The 19,981-nt window shown below is 41.5% G+C and overlaps 3 protein-coding genes across 6 annotated transcripts; 2 read left to right on the plus strand and 1 right to left on the minus strand.

The window, feature by feature from the left end:
* Positions 1–26: 26 nt before the first annotated feature.
* anapc7 (anaphase promoting complex subunit 7) lies at positions 27–5,090 on the minus strand. Its single transcript, XM_031849742.1, has 11 exons — positions 4,882–5,090; positions 4,023–4,209; positions 3,724–3,843; positions 3,120–3,231; positions 2,763–2,916; positions 2,511–2,653; positions 2,185–2,302; positions 1,882–2,078; positions 1,565–1,789; positions 1,316–1,466; positions 27–1,207 (listed from the first exon to the last, which is right to left on the minus strand). The coding sequence occupies exons 1-11, from the start codon at positions 4,980–4,982 to the stop codon at positions 1,018–1,020; spliced, it is 1,698 nt and encodes a 565-aa protein (XP_031705602.1). The 5' UTR covers positions 4,983–5,090; the 3' UTR covers positions 27–1,017.
* Positions 5,091–6,131: 1,041 nt separating this feature from the next.
* On the plus strand, positions 6,132–13,363 carry LOC116384796 (ubiquitin-conjugating enzyme E2 G1-like). 4 transcript variants are annotated; one of them, XM_031849750.1, is made up of 7 exons: positions 6,132–6,363; positions 8,493–8,595; positions 8,705–8,802; positions 8,947–9,125; positions 9,259–9,366; positions 9,454–12,507; positions 12,679–13,323. In XM_031849750.1, exons 1-5 carry the CDS (start codon positions 6,321–6,323, stop codon positions 9,343–9,345), a joined length of 510 nt encoding a protein of 169 aa, XP_031705610.1. In that variant the 5' UTR covers positions 6,132–6,320; the 3' UTR covers positions 9,346–9,366; positions 9,454–12,507; positions 12,679–13,323. The 4 variants fall into 4 exon arrangements, with proteins under 4 accessions (XP_031705610.1, XP_031705608.1, XP_031705607.1 ...); XM_031849748.1 differs by lacking the exon at positions 12,679–13,323 and having other exon boundaries at positions 9,454–11,766; positions 12,377–12,421; XM_031849747.1 differs by lacking the exons at positions 6,132–6,363; positions 8,493–8,595; positions 8,705–8,802; positions 8,947–9,125; positions 9,259–9,366 and having other exon boundaries at positions 9,459–11,766; positions 12,377–12,507; positions 12,679–12,805; positions 12,883–13,363.
* Positions 13,364–13,858: 495 nt separating this feature from the next.
* On the plus strand, positions 13,859–19,502 carry rad9b (RAD9 checkpoint clamp component B). Its single transcript, XM_031849743.1, has 11 exons — positions 13,859–13,892; positions 14,171–14,241; positions 14,478–14,615; positions 14,739–14,853; positions 15,021–15,120; positions 15,518–15,624; positions 15,781–15,887; positions 16,814–16,878; positions 17,171–17,293; positions 18,256–18,469; positions 19,303–19,502. The coding sequence occupies exons 1-11, from the start codon at positions 13,859–13,861 to the stop codon at positions 19,414–19,416; spliced, it is 1,188 nt and encodes a 395-aa protein (XP_031705603.1). The 3' UTR covers positions 19,417–19,502.
* The last annotated feature ends 479 nt before the right edge of the window (positions 19,503–19,981 follow it).

Raw genomic sequence — 19,981 nt, forward strand, 5'->3', positions numbered from 1 at the left:
AGAAATACTACTCCATTCAGGCCAAGTGAGTGTTTCATTATTTTATTATACACTTTAAAAATATGTACAAAATACTATAGACATTTATCTTGAAGTAGTTAAGAAACACGAGTCAGTTGTAGGGTTATTTGTTTTTTGACACAAAGGCAGACTCAGACGACACACACGAAAATAATAAAGCCTGTACATTACATGATGCATTCTTGTGACAAAATTCAAATGTAGATTATATATTTTAAAGAGCAGCAGGAAATATGATACATAGTCACTTTTTATCACAGACCTCCTGTTTGCCCGTCAGACGTAAAGTTGTGGCAAACTGACAACCTTCAGTGTGATCTGCAGCAAACAAGTGTCCGTTAGGCTCAAACTAAACACTTAATTAAAAAAAAAATCGTTGCCAGTCTCTCCTGTAAGACATGTGAAGGATAACTCCAGCCAAAATCCCCCATCACACCAATTCACTCTGACAATTACTTCCGTCTAAATCTCCCAGTACTACCCGGAAACAGTCCTCCAGTATACTGAACTCAACCCCAAATCCAATGCAGGTCTTTTTTTTAAGACACCGATACTTTTTAATGAGTATATTTAACTTGAAGTTGTAATTTGCACTATTTGGGACAGTGATGCATTTATTCACACTGCCAGCAAAGAAGTGCTGAAGAAATAGGTTGAAGTAGAGTCAGCGATAGGACTTCATATTTTACAAATATTGAGAAATCAAGGTGTTGAACAGCAAATCTCCATGTTCTCTGGGGTCCAATGTCTGCTGCTGTAAGGCTGAATCGGTATCCGTATGGACGAGCTAACGAGGCTCACATAGCTTTAGGGTGAAGTGATTAATAAGGTTGTCAGAATGTTGGGGAAAAAAATAACATCAGTGGCCACGTTGTGCTGTTTGACGACCTTCGATGGCCAAAAGCTTCCGGCGGACTGCAGTGTGTGTGTGTGTGTGTGTGTGTGTGTGTGTGTGTGTGTGTGTGGGGGGGACTGTGTGTCCTCCGGTGGCCGAGGTCACTGCATCCCAAACCACTGTTCCTGATCAGCCCACTGGGCTGCTTCGCTATCGCTGCCCTCCAGATCCCCGTCCTCTCCGCTGCCCTCCATGTCGTCACCGTCCAGCTCCACCGTGGCATCGGTAGGACTCTCCTCCTTCTCCATCTTCTGCATGCCTTCTAAAGACTTCTGGTCATTGGGATCCAGGCTATGGAAAGAAAGAAAAAAAAGATGTAAACCGCACAAAAGAAATCCTTGAATTGTGCTTGGATTGGCAACTTATTCTCCGAGATTAGAAGTAGCAACCTGTGGTTACCTTAGCGCTATGCTGTACTGATCCATGGCTTCTTGGTAATCGTTGACGGCCACTAGGAAATCTCCCAGCATTCTGTGCAGGACACAATCGCTCTGATTGGCCAGGGCGTTCCTGAGGAGAGCGATCCCTTCTTCATATTTCTGTTCCCGACCTTCACAACAAAACAGGACACCGTCATTTCTACACAAACTACTTACGAGGACATGTTCATGTGAAAAGCAAACATATAGTAGAAACTGTTTTATGTACTGAGCAGTTCGGCCTTCTTGACCACAGCCTTGGTGTAGTCGGGTCTCTGGGCCAGAGCTTTGTCCAGCAGGGTTTTGGCTTTCTCCTGAGTCACCGGGTCTTCCAGGCACACCGTGGCGAGGATGGTCAGAGTTTGTGCGTTGGCCCCCAGAGTCTTATAGATGTTATTGGCCATCCCCATAGCCTCTCGGATCCCATTGGATGCCAGGTAACAGTCGATCAGACCTGTGAATGGACAGTTACTGATGGTTAAAAAGGTCAATGCCAGGGGAACAGAAATGTAATCTGGGAAGAACATAGAGACCGTACAAACATGCCTTCATAGCAGTCGAGTCTGCAGGGAGCCAAGCGCATGGCCTCCCTGAAGTGGATGATGGCTTCTTGAACGCGACCCATGTTTCTCAGCGCCGCCCCCTTCAGGAGGAGAGCCTGCACGCTGTTGCTGTTCAGCTGGATAGCCTTCGCTCCCAGGTACAGGGCTCTGGAGTAACGCTTGCTATAAAAGCTGTGACAACTGAACAACAGAGACAGATTCAAAAGGAATGCAAAAACTACGACAATGATATTTCATGAAGCAGAATGAAAGAAAGAGAGTGACCGTTACTACTTAAGAGACTCACCCAGAGATCACCCAGGGTTCTGCGTGCTGGTCTGAGATATTAAATAACCTTCCTCCCAGGACTTCAACATCCTCCAAGTGTCCTTCGCGGGCCATCAGGTAGCCATAAACATCCATTCCTGCAAGTGCAAACAACATAACTGACTTTTTAACAAGACAGCAACAAGTCTCATGTCTTGTTTAGGGTTTAGCTGGTGCAAGCGTCCCGAGCTTTATATTACAGATAATAACTGTGAAGATAAAGTAGGCGTTTACTGAAATAAACATTTGAGCAGTTTGGGACAGTTTGCTAGGTCAATCACTAAATAAATAAAACCTGCAGCACACCTTTGATGAGGTATGGGTCTAGCATCTGGGCTTGTTCAAATTTGAGGATGGCGTTCTTGGTGTCCCCTGCCCTGAAGTAGACATCTGCCAGGCTCACCAGGAGATCCACGTTGTCCCGCAACAGAGACTTCTTCTCCAGAGAGCTGAGACGAGACGAGGGAGACGCATCAAATAAAACAAGTCTGTCACAATACAAAAAACAGGAACAGTAAGATTCAGTCACTCTCTACAAAACATTACTGCTCTGCTCACCAAATAGTGTTGATGGCTCTTTGATTGTCCCCCGCATGTATGAAGGCATACGCTTTGATCCACACAGAGAGCCAGTCCAGGTTGGGGATACTCTGGATCACATCCATAGTCATGGACGCCACTTCAGCTCCTTTCACTGATAAAGAGAGAAGACCTATGAGGGAAAAATAAAGTAGAAAAGATTATTCAAAGAGCAGCAGGAGCAAGTGATTCATTAAGTCCAAGCTGAGATATTGTGTGTGTGTGTGTGTGTGTACGCATATAAGAGCTACATGTGTGAAGAGTGCAGACAGACTTGAGCAGGAGAGTCTCAGCAGGTTAACATTTGGCTGAAGGTGTCTCTGCGATCGTGCCTACCAATGATTGCATCCAGGGCGACGGGACACTGTCTGAGGACCTCTTTGTAGCTCGTCACTGCAGAACGCTCCTGACCGGCTTTCCTGTACAGGTTAGCCAGCATCATGTTGATCTGAGACGAGAAACAACAGCAACATCCATCATAATCAATTGTTGTGCTTCACATTGTGGTCATGACAATTTCTCGGATTATTATCCTTTTATTTCTGAAACCTAAACTAGAACAGTTTTGCCCTAAAAGCAGAATTTACTAATATAGAACCAACTGTAAAGTTTATTACTTTTACAGCGTTACTCCAGTTGTGAACGTTTGAATACTAAAAGATTACTTCTTCATAACATCCTAATCTATATTCATCTCTTCATTAGTATATTATACCGATACATTGTGTACACAACGTAGACCGAGGTCTCACTTGAGATGAGGATGTGGCTAAACGCTGCACATTCACATGCTGTGTGAGCAATCACACACACAGTGGAAGGCCTTGATGAATAGTGCAGCACCTCTGAGTTAACAGATATAAGGCCTGTGTAATTAAAAAAGGAACATAAAGCATGTAGGAAACAGCTTATTACAATAACTATGAGACCAGCAGCCTACCTTTGGAGTCCTCTGTCTGGAGGGGATCCCATCGAGCACGGCAATGGCATCTTTGTCCAGCTTCAAGATGGTGTAGCATTCAGCGATCTTGTACTTAACCTCAATTTCTGAGGGCAAACTCTGAAAGACAACATTATGTATAAATGTCATTTTTTTCTATTTCCATTCATGCCAATTCACCAAGTCAGTGGTGCACAATATTGTATGACACTATAATGGTGCAGTCTGTAATAAATCTGGTCGGACACACCGAGTTGTGTTACAGCATCAGACAAAACTTGAAGTGTTATGGAACACACCTGTGCCTGTAAGTTAGATGCAGCTCCACCAGCAGAAGTACGAACTTTAGATGTTTTGCTGAGTACCTTCTTCTGTTGCAGTGCCATGCTGTACTTGCAGGCAGCATTACGGTACTCCTTATCATGGAAGATGGCATCGGCGTGGTAAACCAACAACTGGTACTTCTGGGCCGGTGAGAAAAGCTCTCTGGAATCAAAGAGATATAAAAAATATTTAAGTAATTATAACGAGTAATGGACGCACCATAGAAAACATGTCTCTTTTGCACACATAACACAATGTGTTAGATGAAATGCTAATAGCACAAAGACACAAAATGTCTCATTAAATGCTCAACAATACAGAGACGAAATATAAGTAAATTTGTAGAAAATCAAGTTGATAAAAAGTTATAAAACCAAACTGATGACAAATATTCTCAAATTTGAAAAAAACAACAACCCTGTGACGCTACTATAACTTTAAAATTACATAGCCACTGTATTTAAATCAATCACTATATTTTCAACACAGTGAAGGGGAAATATGCATGTTATCAACAATATATGTGACAAGTCCTCCTCTTGACAACTCGCTGATCGGCTGAACTCACAAGCTAACGGCTAATAGCTGCAGGCACAATTAACTGTAGGAGACTCTTCATATGACTATTTCTTGGAAAATAATAAAAATTGTAGTCGTATTGACGTGGTTACGTGGTGTGCGTATCTTGCGGGTATCTGATGCTGCTTTACGGCTACGATCAATGATGTTTCCTGTTGTTGGCTAGTTAGCTTTCGGGCTGACAAAACACAATACGATGATGTAGAAAAGGGCACTCTCCAGGAAATAGACGCACCCCGCTCGGACATTACTTACGGGTTGTTATTACTCATCGTCAGCAACAAACTGCTCAATATCCGGACATTAGAGTGAAGGCCAGCGGCGGCCATGTCCCGTACATGATCTATTACATTCATTTTACGATTATGTTGAGGCCTGGCTTTAGGTTTCCGTCTCAAGTTAAAAGTTTGGACTTGTAAACAGCTAATGCTAGCTAGCTTGTGACGTATTAAATATGGCGCCGATCAACCTTCCTTCCGCATAATGCTGCCTTTAGGGACTCTTCACAAACTCGTGTTTTCAACAACTACACTAGTAAATATCATATATTGCGTCTTTAGCGAGCAAAAGCAGTTTTATTTGTATTATTTTATTTTTTAGAAAAAATAAGTGAAAACGTGTAGAGTGGAAATCAACATTTTACAGATTATTGTAGTTTTTTTGTATTAAATCTCCTCATTAAGTCGGGTTGGTGATGCAGACATATCTCCGATAGTTGTGAACGCAGCTTGTGTATTTGCTGCAGCAATATATTTCTATTCAGTAAATTCATGCAAAGCTACAAATTTAACAGCCGTAAATAACAGTCAAGTGTAAGTATTTTGATCTAAAAGAATATTCTAAAATAAATGATGTGCAAAGGTATAATACCATTTGGAGTGGTACATTTACAATGGCAAAATGCATATTGTTAGTAGTATTCCTTTATATTGTGCTACAGTTCGTAATAAAACCATAATGTTTCTCTGTTTTTATACCACAAATCAATCAAGGATTGCTTTAACAGGTATCAGCAAAAATAAGTATCATCAATAAACTTGCCAAATCAATAACAATGCAATACTAATACCATTCTTTATATATATTTTTTCTTGTTTATTGTAAATTTGTGTATGTACATTGAGAGCGGAGTGGAAACCGGAGACAAATTCCATGCCAAATTCCAGCCAATAAAGCTGATTCTGATTCTGATTCTGATTTTACAAACTCAAACAAAAAGATTAGTTCTTCTCACCTCTGCATGTATGAGATAATAAGACAGGTAGAGGCCCAAACTAAAACACATTCTAGGCCAGACATTTTTACAAACCAAATAACAATAACCACAATAAAAGTCCACGTAGTAAACAACAACAAATTAATCGGCAAGTCAGTATCGTCATCATACACACCAATTGTTCTGGATTTCTCAAAAGACAACAAAGCATTGATTTCAGGTGACGTTCTAGCTGAGACTTATAGGACAGTATTTTTATGATGCAGATAGGTTGCCTTGAACACACGCACACACACACACCGGCAAAGTGTAGACGCGCATGCGCACAGCTAAAGCCAGCAGCTGAACCTTGTGTCAAAACACAGAGGGAAATCAGCAGCAGGCAGCGCAAGATCTCACCTCGATTTCGGCTTTAGCTCTATATTTTGGGGGAAAGTATTTGTCGACACAAAGTGATTTCCATTTACGTCTGCGTACCATGACCGAACAATCAGCATTACTTCTTCGAAAACAACTGGCAGGTAATATGAATATAAAACACTGTAAACACATACAGCCGCTATAGAAGCTACCTACATAGCAGCTAACGTTAGCTACGCAAAGCTATGTTTACGGCATAGGAGTGAGCTGAGGAAAGCTAACCCAAGCAACACAATGGGCTCCTTTTATCACTGCAGTTCAGTGTGCGGCTAAGCTACCTTGATTAGCTGATCTCTGGTGGGGGAAATAAAGATGCATATTTACACGTTTACGTGGCTCAATAACACCAACACTTAACGGCAACCTTGCTAACGGGCTAGCAACTTGGGCATTAGTTAGCGGACGGAACAAAGGAATAATCAATCCAGGGACTAATCTGCTCTGATGACTTTCGTATTGCTAATGATAGCTGTGTGTATTCTCAGCCTTTTAAAGACTCATATGCTGCTATTTAGATTAGAATTACAAACTGGCCACCGACCTCTATTAGATCAATATCTAACGTTTCTGATGTCAAATCTGGCTCCTTTAGTGAGGACACGCATCTCAGTGTTACAGCCCTCAGTAATGAGTTCTCCTGTTGGGTTCATTGGGAAAATATCAATATTAATACTGGCTGTTCTTTCCTCGTTAATGCCAGATACAAGGACTTCAACACTGAGATACTAATACCTCTTATGTACAGGTGCAGCTGACCTGACAGTGTGTGTGTGTGTGTGTGTGTGTGTGTGTGTGTGTGTGTGTGTGTGTGTGTGTGTATCTGTGTGTGTGTATACACACACACAGATACAAATGTCAAAATTAATTTTGCCCAACTGCAAAAATCAAATAAGGTCATAAAACTGTAATACAGCATTCAATATTATAAATATATATATTTAAGCTTAACAATTTTATGAGGGTCAACATCCCAGACTATTAGCAGTTAGGGGTTCAGTGTCTTGCTCAGGGACACTTCGACACAGGACACGTAGCAGCCAAGGATCAAACCTTGCGGTTACCGGACGACCTTCTCTACCCAGTGAGCCACAGTCATAAAATTTATATTATTTTCCCAGTTGTACATGGCCAAAGTCACCTACTTTTATATAGTTGGAACTACTGTGATAACGTACTGTAGAGTCAGGGTGTACAGTCTGTGGCCCTGAATAACAGCATCCATCCATCCAGCACCGCATCCACTGATTTATCATCCCAGCCATGACTGATTTACTTTGGTTTCTCTGCGTGTGCGGTTGTGAATCACTGACTTTACGGTGGTTGACTCAATTCACTTCTTCAAGTCGGTGATTCACTTCAACGGGGATAATTATTTTTGGAAACCACGATTTGATTCAGCGAACATTAGCCCAAACTGTTGACTTATTGAATCAACTTGCAATGGTGTGAGACTGCGACTTATTCTCTCCACTCTTAAATGGAGAGACACGAAAAGTAACGTTTCTATTACTTCACTAAATATTCTGATACGATGCCAAACTCTGGAAACCTAAATATCTCCTATACAGATTAAATCAAAGTCTTAATAGAGGGATGTTTTAAACAAATGAATCACCATCAGTGCTCAGAAAGTAATGGTGTTAATTAAAGGGGTTAATACAGCACTTACTACGTATTCACTCTGATCAGCAGCTGCTAACCTACTTTGTATCATCAATACAAACTCAACCTCTCCTGCAGCTGCTTCACAGTTAACAAAAGGGAATAAACCAAACCTGCAGCTCAGCGTAGATGTATTTGTTCCTTCCATCAGAGGAGGCTCGTCATTGTCAACGCACATTCATTACGGCTGTTCCGCATCGTCATTGTTCTCTAAAGGTGTTCACTGTGTACCGGTTCTTGTGGTGTTGAGGGTTATTACAAAATCAATTCATGTCCCAGTTCTGTGGTGAAAAGAATATTAATCTTACTTCGGTTGTTTTTATTGCATTATGAGTCAAATATCAGGCATTTGTGTTTCACTTTGCCATGTAAAGAGTTTTGGTTCCAAAGCTTTGTTCTGATATTCACCAAATTCTTGATTACTGTTACAATACGTTTAACACTCTTATAAAGAGGTTGTTATGTAATATTGTGTGTGCTAATTTGTCAAATTGTACCAATTGTCTTATTAAATGATTATCTATTTGTTCGTTGTATTAAAAAGACCGTCTGCCTCTTTTTTTTCCAGAGCTCAACAAGAACCCCGTAGAGGGCTTTTCAGCTGGTCTGATAGATGATGATGACATCTATAAATGGGAAGTTGTGATCATTGGTCCACAAGACACCCTTTTGTAAGTGACAACATATTTGGACAATCATGTCTGTGGTTGAGAAATCTATAAATTACTTTTTTAAATCCATAATTTCTCATCTGTTCACGCTCTGTTCTTTGTATTGCAGTGAGGGAGGGTTTTTCAAAGCCTACCTAACGTTTCCCTATGATTATCCTCTACGGCCTCCAAAGATGAAGTTCATCACTGAAATCTGGCACCCAAACGGTAAACATGTTCGGCAGATTCTCTGATGTTTTCATTGGATCATTTTAAAGATTTTTGTGATTCAAGCTTTGAGTTTAATTTTAATGAAGGCTGTCGTCACATCGTTTTTCGCTGCAATTAAATCCGTGCTCCCGTTCTTCACAGTGGCAAAGAACGGAGACGTTTGCATCTCAATTCTGCACGAGCCAGGAGAAGATAAGTTTGGTTATGAGAAGCCCGAGGAGCGCTGGCTTCCGATCCACACGGTAGAGACAATCATGATTAGTGTTATCTCCATGCTGGCGGACCCCAACAGCGACTCACCAGCTAATGTGGATGCGGCGGTGAGTTACACTAGTCATGCCCGTCCCCCCCTGACACTAAAATAAACCTCTCTTTTCCTTATTGTTATCATGGCAACTACAAATAGATTGAGGATGTGTGTTGCTGAAAGAAAATCTACTGTTGCTCCCACAGAAAGAGTGGAGGGAGGACCCGAACGGTGAATTCAAGAGGAAGGTGGCTCGCTGTGTAAGAAAAAGTCAAGAGATGGCTTTTGATTAGGCGTCCGTTGTAAATTCCAGGGTAAGTAAATTGAGTTTCAGCTGAGTAAGAGTCATTTGTGACACCTTGTACTAGAAGTAATTCTGATGTTCTTTTTTTCTTTTGCAGTTAAAGGAAATGCCTTCAGAGGGAAAATTTCAACAAAAGGCTTTTGCACCCCTTGTTTTGCCAGTCAAAGGAATCGGTTGAGCTTCAACCACGTTTCTGTGAACGGTTGTCGTTTTCCACAAGATGAGCCAATTTGAGAACCCTACCAGCGAAATTAGCCCCGTTTCCTACCTGGAGTTGTATATTTAATTTTATTTATTTTGAAAAAAAATTAATGATGTAAGATATGTCACTACTGTAAATTAACTTGCTTTTTTATCTGCTGCTGAACAGTTTCTACTTTATACCAGGTTTCTTATGCAATTTAGTGAGTCAAGATTGTGTAAAACAAAACACCTGTCACCATTAGGTCATCACTCGTCCTCCCTGCTGAATACTTAGCACCAGATTAATGTCAGCCCAAACAACTCTCTGTCCATAGATGTGATTATTGTCAACACTGTCATTGAATCACTGCTGCCTTTAGTGGGCTTCACGTCCTCACAGTCTGCTTGTTGTTTCGAGGGACCGCTTGAGAACCTTAGAGTGTTATTCCGTACAGTCTTCCTGAGAAAAGGCCTCCTGCTAGCATTTTCTTCTCGCGCTAGCGCACGTCTAAGAGGTATAAAACCACCACTCTCAAATCTGCATGATCCCCCTCAAACAGCTCCGTCATGTCTTGTTGCTCGATGTAAATGGAATGGCTTACTCGGTGATTTAAGAGTCGTGGTTTTATAATATGTTGACTTGCACAAGCATAGCTAATGGTAACAGAAGGTTTGTGCCAACTTCTCAGGATTAAACTAGACGACTAAATTAGGCTTTCGATTAGCAAACCTCTAATATTCCTGAGCCCTCCCGGTCAACGACCATATCTATTAACTATCACGCAGTCTGATGTCTCTTCGCAACGTTATTATAAATCGCGGACAACCAAATACAGTCCACGCGGGTACTGGTTAACTGGCATCTGAGCGTACCTCAATTTAAAAGGTTCATACATTTGACGAGGATTATGGTCGTTTGAGTTCTTAATCTATAAACAAGGCTGATTTTAGGGGCTCCATGGTAGACTTAGGCTTTCTTACTTTTGCTGCGGCACATTTTGGCTTTCGATCAGCGTGTGGGTGAAGGATGGTGTGTGTAAGTCACAGGACTTCGGGGTAGATTGTCGAGCTCTTTAATTCTATCAACGTCTTGAGTTGTGATTGTTTCATACCTAGATAATATTTATCACCTTTTACTTAATCACTGAATTTGGGTTGGAATTCTTGATAGACTTGAAGTGAACTCACCACTTAGCAGAGAGTATAAATAAGTGTTCTGATGGGGAAAAAAATGAACACAAACCCTGCATCTAGGTTTTATTTTTTGAAGAATATACACAGTCGTGTTCGGGTGGAGTCTGGAAACCATCGGCTTAATTTGTTCACTTTCATCGATGGTGTTGCCGACCGTTGAGCCATTATGGCATCTATTCTGAATTATGTTATACATGATTATGGTCTGTGACTGACATTGGGGAAAAAAAATGGCTCACCATCTTTTGGCGCATGCAATCAGGTTTGAAGGAGTTGGGTATGTCAAGATATGATACCATTTGTTAGTACATTCTGGGTGAATGTGATGTGTACAGTTAGTAGACTTCTGTAGACTTTACGATCACATAACTGCTGTTGACATTACCTTTTGAAGTCAGAATTTTCTAACCTACCATGACCTCCTCTGACCGGTGTTCACTGTATTTGCACAGATTCGGTGCGTTTGAAATGTCATTAAGCAATACGCTCTGAAAATGGTGTGTCCAGGTAATCCACCCTAACGCCATTATTAGTTTTTTTTTTTTGTTTTTTTTCATTTTGTGTCAATGCAATGTATATTGGACATGATGCTCAATAAAGTGTGTAAACAGATTGTCCTGTATCTTTGTTTGTGTTTTACATTTTAGATGAGAACACACTGGGTTCAAGTATATTAGACCCCTGCTCTGTAATTGGAACCCAGGGAATGGTGTCAGATTTCAGAGCTGGCTTCATTTCACTCTCGGGAGGATCTTCTGGCTGCAACACGTACTGAGCTGATAAAAAGATGCTCGCAACATCTCCGACTTATCTACGGGAAATATCGGGATTGTAAGTAACGATGAGAAAGCGGGTTACATTTGTTGAGCAGCTGAAAAAAGAAAACCTGTTAAACAATGGAAGTGGTCACATCTCAATGAGGTAAGACCACAATGTGAGTTTTAGATTTGAATGGATGAATTCAGAGGATGTTCTTACTGCTTTATTTTATTTATTTTTAGGTCTGCAGAGTCTAACCAGAGATGCCCACAGGGTGAGTCATATATACTCCCTTTAAATGCTTGTCGTCAACAAACCTTTTGTTTTCATTATGGAATTACAAAATAGATTATATGAATGCAAATTATATCTAAAATATATAGTAGATGGTTGCTGTCAAGTTGGTGACTCATCTAAACCACTCTGTCTCAGTCATCTGCTTTTGTCATTTCTGGCGGTCTTTCAATACAAGTACAAAGGAAATATGAGCAAATTTAAAAGTAATTGTTTTGCAGATTGGCCCCTTTTTATATTGTTGTACATATAGAACTACTTTATACAGTTGTACATGTTGGGTAGTTTATAACAAATCATATTTTAGAGGCCTAGAAAGTTTGTAGGTAGAATATTCTGAAAAATAACTAGTAACTGTATCTGAAATGGCTCTGAAATAGTGCAGTAGCAGTATAAGAAGTATACGAACCTCAAAATGTTATGTGCTGTGTTGCTCAATGGTAATTGTTTTGTAAATTCACATCCCAGAAACAAAGGGCTCATGTGGATGCACAACCGAGAAACTTGCTTTAAAAATATAAAATGTGCTGCTTAAGTAACACCACAGATCTGTGATAAGGCGTTGTTTTGCTGCATGTTGCCTTCGGCAGGCTTCGAAAGTCGACCTAGTCAGCAAGTGAGAGAGATGTGCAGAGGAACACACGGGAACGCTTCTGCAGGCGGCCAGCACATGAAGACAATACTCATTCCCAAATCCATGATGTCTGCACCCTTCTTACAGGTAACCGCATAACACTGAAACATATGCTGAAGTTAGTTTTCTTTTTGGTATTTTTTTCTGTCACAGGCTTTTAGATGGTTCTAATTAAGGTGATTGTAATATTACTCAGGTGTAACAAGATTACTGTCATTCTGCCACATATAATCAGATCAGGTCTTGTTTCCGTCTCAGCATCCAGCCCTCACAACTGGACAGAGACGCTACCTTTGCAGTATAGCAAACGTGTACAGTACAGCGCACATGAGGCAGCAGATGAAGCAGCGCTATCTCAACGTGCTGCACACGTGTGTGCAACCAGGTGTGTATCTAAATGTCTCTCAAACGCAGCCTTTGACCACATCCGCTCATCTCATGTTGTGTTTTGTATTTTTCCAGGTCAGAATCCCTCCTGCAGAAGGAGGTTTGGGATTCACCAGCACAGAGACGATAGTACGCTCTCAAGGGATGCAGAGAAGGACGTGGCGAGGGCGAAGCCTCAAGGGCAGATGAAAAGCAGAAGCAGCAGCACAGCTAATTCTGATGTCTTACTTCCGAAAATAGTCAACAGATGACTGAAATGGTTCCACTATTTTGAGTGCAAGAATGACCTTTATGAGTCTTTATGTTAATCTTAGCATCAATACCTGGTGTGTTATTCCACACATTTTAAAATATGACGTTAAGCGTCCCTAACCAAGAACCGTGTGCAGTCTTATTTACTTAGATATAAACATATTATAGACCCCGCTGCATATAGAGCTATAGTTTCATATTTACATGTTGTTCAGTTAGTTGAATCTCTATTTGTCATTGATCATAAAGTGTACTTGTAAAAACACATGAATAAATATTGTATGGGATATTCTGTTACCCCTGAGTTTCGACTTTATATACGTTTTTTTTTTTTCTAATGATCTATCTTTTATTTATCAAATACAAAAAAATCATCACTTCTTATAGAAATTAAGACTTGTGTATTTTCATTTAGGAAGTATTTTCCATTATTTAGTGAGGCCAGTTGGAAGCTGAGATCAATACGATTATGGATTTGTATTATTTTGCACCTAACAATATAACATGATTATTTTTATGATTTTATGTCAAATATGTTTTTTAGCTGCCTCTGTGAAATAAAGCAATAAACAAACCTTATAGTAACTTTAAGTATCTTAAGGACATTTTCTTTTAGTGTAAAAATTAAATCTTAATTGTTGTGGAGGAACCTCTTGAAGCCAATGTTGCCCTTATATGGTCACTACTGTCTTTTAGCTTAACTAATTAACATACTTCATGTTAGCATTGACCGCTAGCGCTGTTAGTCTCGTGACTGACTTGAACTAGCTAGTTAGCTGTTAACCTGACATCAGCGAATATGAACTGTGTTCTCGAAGGACGTGGTGTAAAAGGTAATAGTAAACAAGGCTAGCGATATATTTAATTTGTGTTAAAGAATTTAAAAAAATATAAGTCGTAGCAGCTCACGTGATGCCTGTAAAACATCAAGTTATGACGAAAGACTTATGCTAGCTTGAATGTAGCTTAACTGCTTCTAACAAACTAGCTAACTTAGCAGCTATTTCCGGGTTGACCCACTTTTATATTGAAAGAAAAAGCTAAGTTAGTTTGTAATATTTAACGTTATGTTGTTAGCCTTAAACTCTGGTGACGCTTTGTTGTGTTACAGCATTTGGAAAGGCGGTCCATGCCCTGTCACGGATTGGAGATGAGCTGTGGTTGGACCCCATGGTCAGAGGGGTGAGCAGCACACAGTCCTGTTTACTTTATGGTATCAATCCCATATTCATGACCTACCAGGAGAGTAGCAAGGAATACTGACTCTCTAGTGTTGTTGCTTTTCCCTCCTCTCTTAATTTTTTCAATTAAATTAATGTTTTCTTTACAGGAGGCCTCTATTTTGGTCTCCTTTCTCCCTTCAGGCAATGGCAGCATATTCACCTAATACATTCTCTCTCTCTCTCTCTCTCTCAAAGCTGGCTCTGAGATCAGTGAATTCTGCTCATTCTGCATATGCCTGCTTCCTCTTCTCGCCGCTGTTCTTCCAGCACTACAGCCTGGGATCAGTATCAGAGCAGGGCCGGAAAACAATTAATTGCAAACTGATCATGAAGGTAAATCAGGGATGTTGATTGTGGAGAGCTCACAGTGACGTCACAGCTCTCCATGCACAGGACACATTTTCAGGATATAGGAGACAGTAGTGGAAGCCTAAAACATGTCTTTTTGTTTTTAAGTCAGTTCTACCTCTTTTCCGGTGTTTGACTTCCATTGAGCGTAATGTGGAGCGATGTCGGATATCAATCGGCACTCCCGATGACCGAGTGGTGATCCAGTTTTTCTGCAGGCATGGTAGTAAACATTGCATTTTGTACCATAAGCTAGCTGCAGGCAAAGGAAAGATTCAGGATTTGTTCAAAATGACCTCAATCAATGCTGTGCTGCAGACGCTGCATTGCATATTATCAGCACTAGGTGGCAGTGTGCTCCAAAGATCTTGTTTCTGTTTTTTGTGATAGGCATCACTAAGACCCACAACCTATGTTTCCAGGAAAGTGAAGCTCTGCAGGCAGTGTTTGCCTCACACCTCTGTCCCAATGTGCTCAAAGCTCCTGCCAGGTTAGCAGCTCAGTATCCTGTTATAAAGTCAGAACCTCAGCTTTCTATTACATACAACAAATACAACTTCAGGAGTGTTTTTATACTGTTAATGCAAACTAAATCTTAGTTATCACAATACATAGAAATCCATTTTTTTAGGCTCTTCTTTTCATGACAAGTGGATTTACTGTAAACATGAATTAGGTTTACGGTAGCTGCAAGTCTATTTTAATTGGAAAGAGAATGGGTGTTAACAATGTTTTTAATCTCAGCTGGCTCTGGGCAAACACACACACAACCCGATTGGCAAGGACATGATCATTAATACCCAAAGTATCATCCATCAGCAGCACGGTGTGGACACAAGGCTCTCTGCTCAATGCTGAGGTTGATTTGTTTTGCTCTACGTCTGCAGGCTTCTTGGTGATATGGTGATGCATTTCCCAGTGTCCCAGGAGGAAATCACTCTGTCCATGACTCCTCTGAGAGTCAGTCTGAGAAATCACTACGAGGGGGGAGACGGTGAGCTTAACGTTACGCTGTGATTTGGCTCGGGCCCACGATAACAGTGTGTGTGAGGGATGCCACACGTGTTAAAAAGTCTGCAAACGTAATTCTTCAAAAAACACTAAAAATGTTACACAGATGCTATTTGACTTGGATGTACGTCCATCACAGATCACATGAAGAATATGTACACCGAGATGTCCTTACACCCAGACGAGTTTGACTACTTTCAGATCGGAGTGGAGTCGGATATAACCTTCTGTCTGAAGGAGTTGAGGGTAACAAAATGTATTTTTGGAGGCTCCTTTTACCCGTCGCATGAGAACATCGTGTGTATCTTTGTGTGTGTGTGTGTGTGTGTGCAAAGAGTAAGTGTGTGTAACTGGCTCCAGGTGTGTTTCATGTCCTAGAGTTTCTGGTCATAAAAAGCGACTGTATCTGTTTCTCTGCATCGTTACCGTGTGAACTTTCCCCTCAGTGTTGCATCTCATCTTGATAGCAAAAGTAGTGTGACCTAAGTGACGCATATTACACAGCTACATAGACAATAATTGAAATTATAGGCCACACATTGCTTGGTTTGTTGTGAAATGTGTAACTTTTAAGCCAAGGAGGAATGTGTTTGTATTTTGAGGGCTGGCTCAACTTGTGTCGCTCTTAAACAGGTTTATATTTTGAGTAACAGTAACAACATTGGATCGGAGAGAACTGTAATGTAATTTTCCAGAATAGTGTGCTCAGTAATCCGAAGTGATTTGTTACAGCGTCTAAACGAACACCCCCCAATTTCATTTGCTTTCTTCTGTAGTGGCTTGAAAACAAAGTAAATGGACTTAACAGTCCTTGTGTTGGTCCGGTTAATGAGACTTGACCTGCATTAACACCCACAGCTCTTGTCCCCAATTTCTTGGAATGTCTCTTGGACTCCCCGCTGTGAAGCGCCTCATTAGCCAGCCTAGTCTCCTTGTTCCTGTCGCTTTTGGAAAATCTGGTTTTGGATGGATTAAAGGCCAGGCTCTTAAGTTTTAGTCGGCCTCAGTTTACGCGAGCGTTTATAGTTTTTATTCAGCCTGATCATTGTACACAAGCCGTAACGCTATTCTCTCGATTAGCTGTTAAAGTGTCACAAGTCCTGACTCTGATGCACACAAGCAAATCTCCATTTCTGACAGTAAATTGCTGCTGTTCTGTTTTCTTTTTTTAGGGTTTACTGTCCTTTGCAGAGTCACATTGCCTTCCGGTGTCGGTCCACTCCGGCGCTGCAGGAAAGTAAGTCTGTTGGCCATCGTGATCAGTCGTATCTCAAGTTTCAAAGACCAACGTCAGTGTGTGTGCTGCTACACCGCAGACACTATACTGAGCGTGTCACCAACACCAGATACTCTCACAATGCACTCAACTATTTAGTCAGTGGCTTGTGAGCCATTTGTACCATGTGACCAGTTATGGTCAGTTCTTCTAGTGAAACAGTGAATTATACTGGTGCTTTTGAAAGTGGAGATTATGTAGTTGGATTTCTGTCACTGTTGGATGTCTGTCAGTGTGTCCTGGGTGTTGGCAGGCCTGTGTGCTTCTCTGTGGAGGACTTGGTGCTGGAGGCCACTGTGGTGCTGGCTACTCTGATGGACTCTGAAAACAGGGGCCCCTCTCAGCCGACGGAGACGCAGGCCCCTACTACACCCAGGTAACAAAACCACTTTGCCCTAATTGGCTGTTTTTAGCTTCCTAAGAGGGCATCGTATTACAGCAGACGGCCTTGTGTCTGGAACGGAGATAAACAGGGCAAGTGCAGGACATGTGGGGTTAGAGGCCCGTCAGTGGGACAGTCTGTAATCCTCTCAGCTCCTCTATGCTAGCCTAGCGTCGCTGCTCTGCTAACTCTCTCTGTTGCTCTGTGTTCTGGGTGGATCCGGTCCGACTGTTTAACATCTGGGTCATGTGGCTTAGTTTGCGTGTGTGCACTGCCGGGAGTCTGCAGAGACATCGCTAACCTAATGAGCAGGCAGCTCTGCAGTGCTCAGGAGTTCAACGACAACCTGCACTCAACTTGTTTTTCCATGAGTCACTCAGGCTACATTTTTTAAACTCATATTTGTGGCACGCTCGTAAACAAAACGTGCTCGTCTGCTACCTCGGGCCTTTGTGAAGTAGAACTAAAAGAGCCCGAGGGTGTCTGGAGACTCGTCTTCCTGCAGTGCTCCTCTTTACACTTCTGGTCTGGCTGCTTCTCTGAGGTTACCGACATGCGCTGTGGTCACATGCAAAGTGTTTTGTTACTGAGCATAAAGCCACTTTCAGTATCAGCAGATAGAGAGCTATACACCCTGTTCACGAATGTCTTGGTAAAGACGAAGTCACACAATGTTCTCCAACATTGAAACCCCTTCAGTTGATAATGATGGCATGTTTATGATCGTTATTCTATTTGACTGTTTTAGTGTCAAAGAATATCTTGGTTATTGAATGTTTTACTGTGACTTCACCGTGTCGTCTGCTTAGGAACGTAATTGTTACTTTGCTGCTGCTATAAAACATGGCACTGAACAACGCAATAACAGCGTCACGTCTATTTTTGCCCGCATAGGAAGTGATTATTAAGTTGAATGCGTGCCACAGAGATCAGTGTGCTGTGTGTGTTTTCCTCAGGTGTGCTGGTGGTCTACCTGTGGGTTCACGGGAGGCCGACAGCAGGAAGCCTCAGGGTACTCCTGCTGTGATGGAGCTGATAGCCTCCAGCCAGGGCAGCCCCATCACCAACCCATCGGCTCTGATGCTGCTTCTGCATCAGACAGACGACTTGAACAAGCTGGTAGCTGATGAGGCCTGTGTCAGCGCCACCACGACGCCGGCTTCCTCCACGGTAACTAGAGCTTCCTGTTGACTTAGGACTGGAGCTTGTTCTCTGATGCTGGCAGGCTTTACACTTTTGACAGGATGGGTGTCGTGAAGTGCCTCAAGTGTTTTACTTAAACCTCTATTGGAAGTATGCCCAGAGTGCCATGTTGCCTCACCATATGAGGCATGACTGAAGGAGACCAGAAATGTGACACTGGATGTGAGAGATGAGGTCTATGTCACAATGATGAGTCTAACCTTTTTGTTGCAACCACAGTCAGGAAGTCAGAAACAGTCTGTCTCTTCCTGGAGCACCTGGTTTTGCTCCACTGTGTTGAATGTTTTGGTCTGGGAATCTTTGTTTTAATATATTATGTTGTCAGACCAGTTCCCAGAGATCTGATGCAGCGTTCATTTAGTTTTATATTGCATTAAGAGCATTTACATTAACTCAAGTTATAAGAAATAGAAATATGATGCACTGAAATATTGTTTTAAGAAGACTGTACATCAATCTCACTCAAGTTGCACTCACACAGAGACTTGAACTTGAAAAGAAAATGACTTGTGAGCATCTGAGTTTGGGAGCTTAAGTTACAGAATGAGATGTAATTATACGATACGGTTACACAGTTATTGAAAGATCGGTTACAGTTGTTGCAGGCCTAATGTAGCAATATCTTCCTGTTATCCTGAGTATTGTTAGTCTATATCCATTTATAGGGGCAAAATACTTAACTAAATATTCCAACAGCCTGTTGACAGTGATCATATACCAAACAACTAATCAAGGCTGATGCAACTCGATAAGACTCTTGAGACTTGTTGTCCACTAACGCGTGTTGTCTCCATCTCTAGATCTGCTCCCTCCTGTTCAGAGCCTTGTCATCTGAGCAGGACAACAACACACTGCCTGTTCTAGCATGTTACAGTGACGAAGAGGAAGAGAAGACGAGGAGCCCTACACCCTGAGAACAGCTGTTACTCACGACTACGTTTCTCACCTCATGTTTGGTCTTACCTGTTAAAGGTAGGCCGCAACATTCAGCTGCACGCAGAATGAAAAAATACAAATAATTTAGATCCTATCTACTTTGAATGTGAGCGATTTATAGCTCAAAAAAAGTTGCTTTGCTTGTTTGAATTGTTTTCAAAGTGTTAAGTTTCCCCACAAGAGTGTTTTTATAATTATTTATTCAAATACATAAATTAATTTATTTTGGCATCTTCAGTGTGTGAAATATGTTTCTCCTAACATGTTAGAGGAAAAAAGACTATTTGGTCTTCTGCTTGAAGATGCCACACCTGTCTGTTGATGGTACCTGGTAGTATGCCCAACATCTGAGGAATGTGGGCGTTCTCACACGCATACACACACTGTAAGTACAAGGCGTCCTTAAGATTAATATTTTCTGGCTTGCACAACAGTCTAGATGAGAAAGTAGAACCCTGGAGGCCTCTGCAGCATGTGGTTTAGATAGTCCTGTTCCAAAACTAACAAGTCCATGCTCATATCAAGGCCATCAAACACAACAGG

This window comes from Anarrhichthys ocellatus, unplaced genomic scaffold, assembly GCF_004355925.1.
Source record: "Anarrhichthys ocellatus isolate YVR2014 unplaced genomic scaffold, GSC_Weel_1.0 scaffold9, whole genome shotgun sequence".
NCBI classification, from domain to species: Eukaryota; Metazoa; Chordata; class Actinopteri; order Perciformes; family Anarhichadidae; genus Anarrhichthys; species Anarrhichthys ocellatus.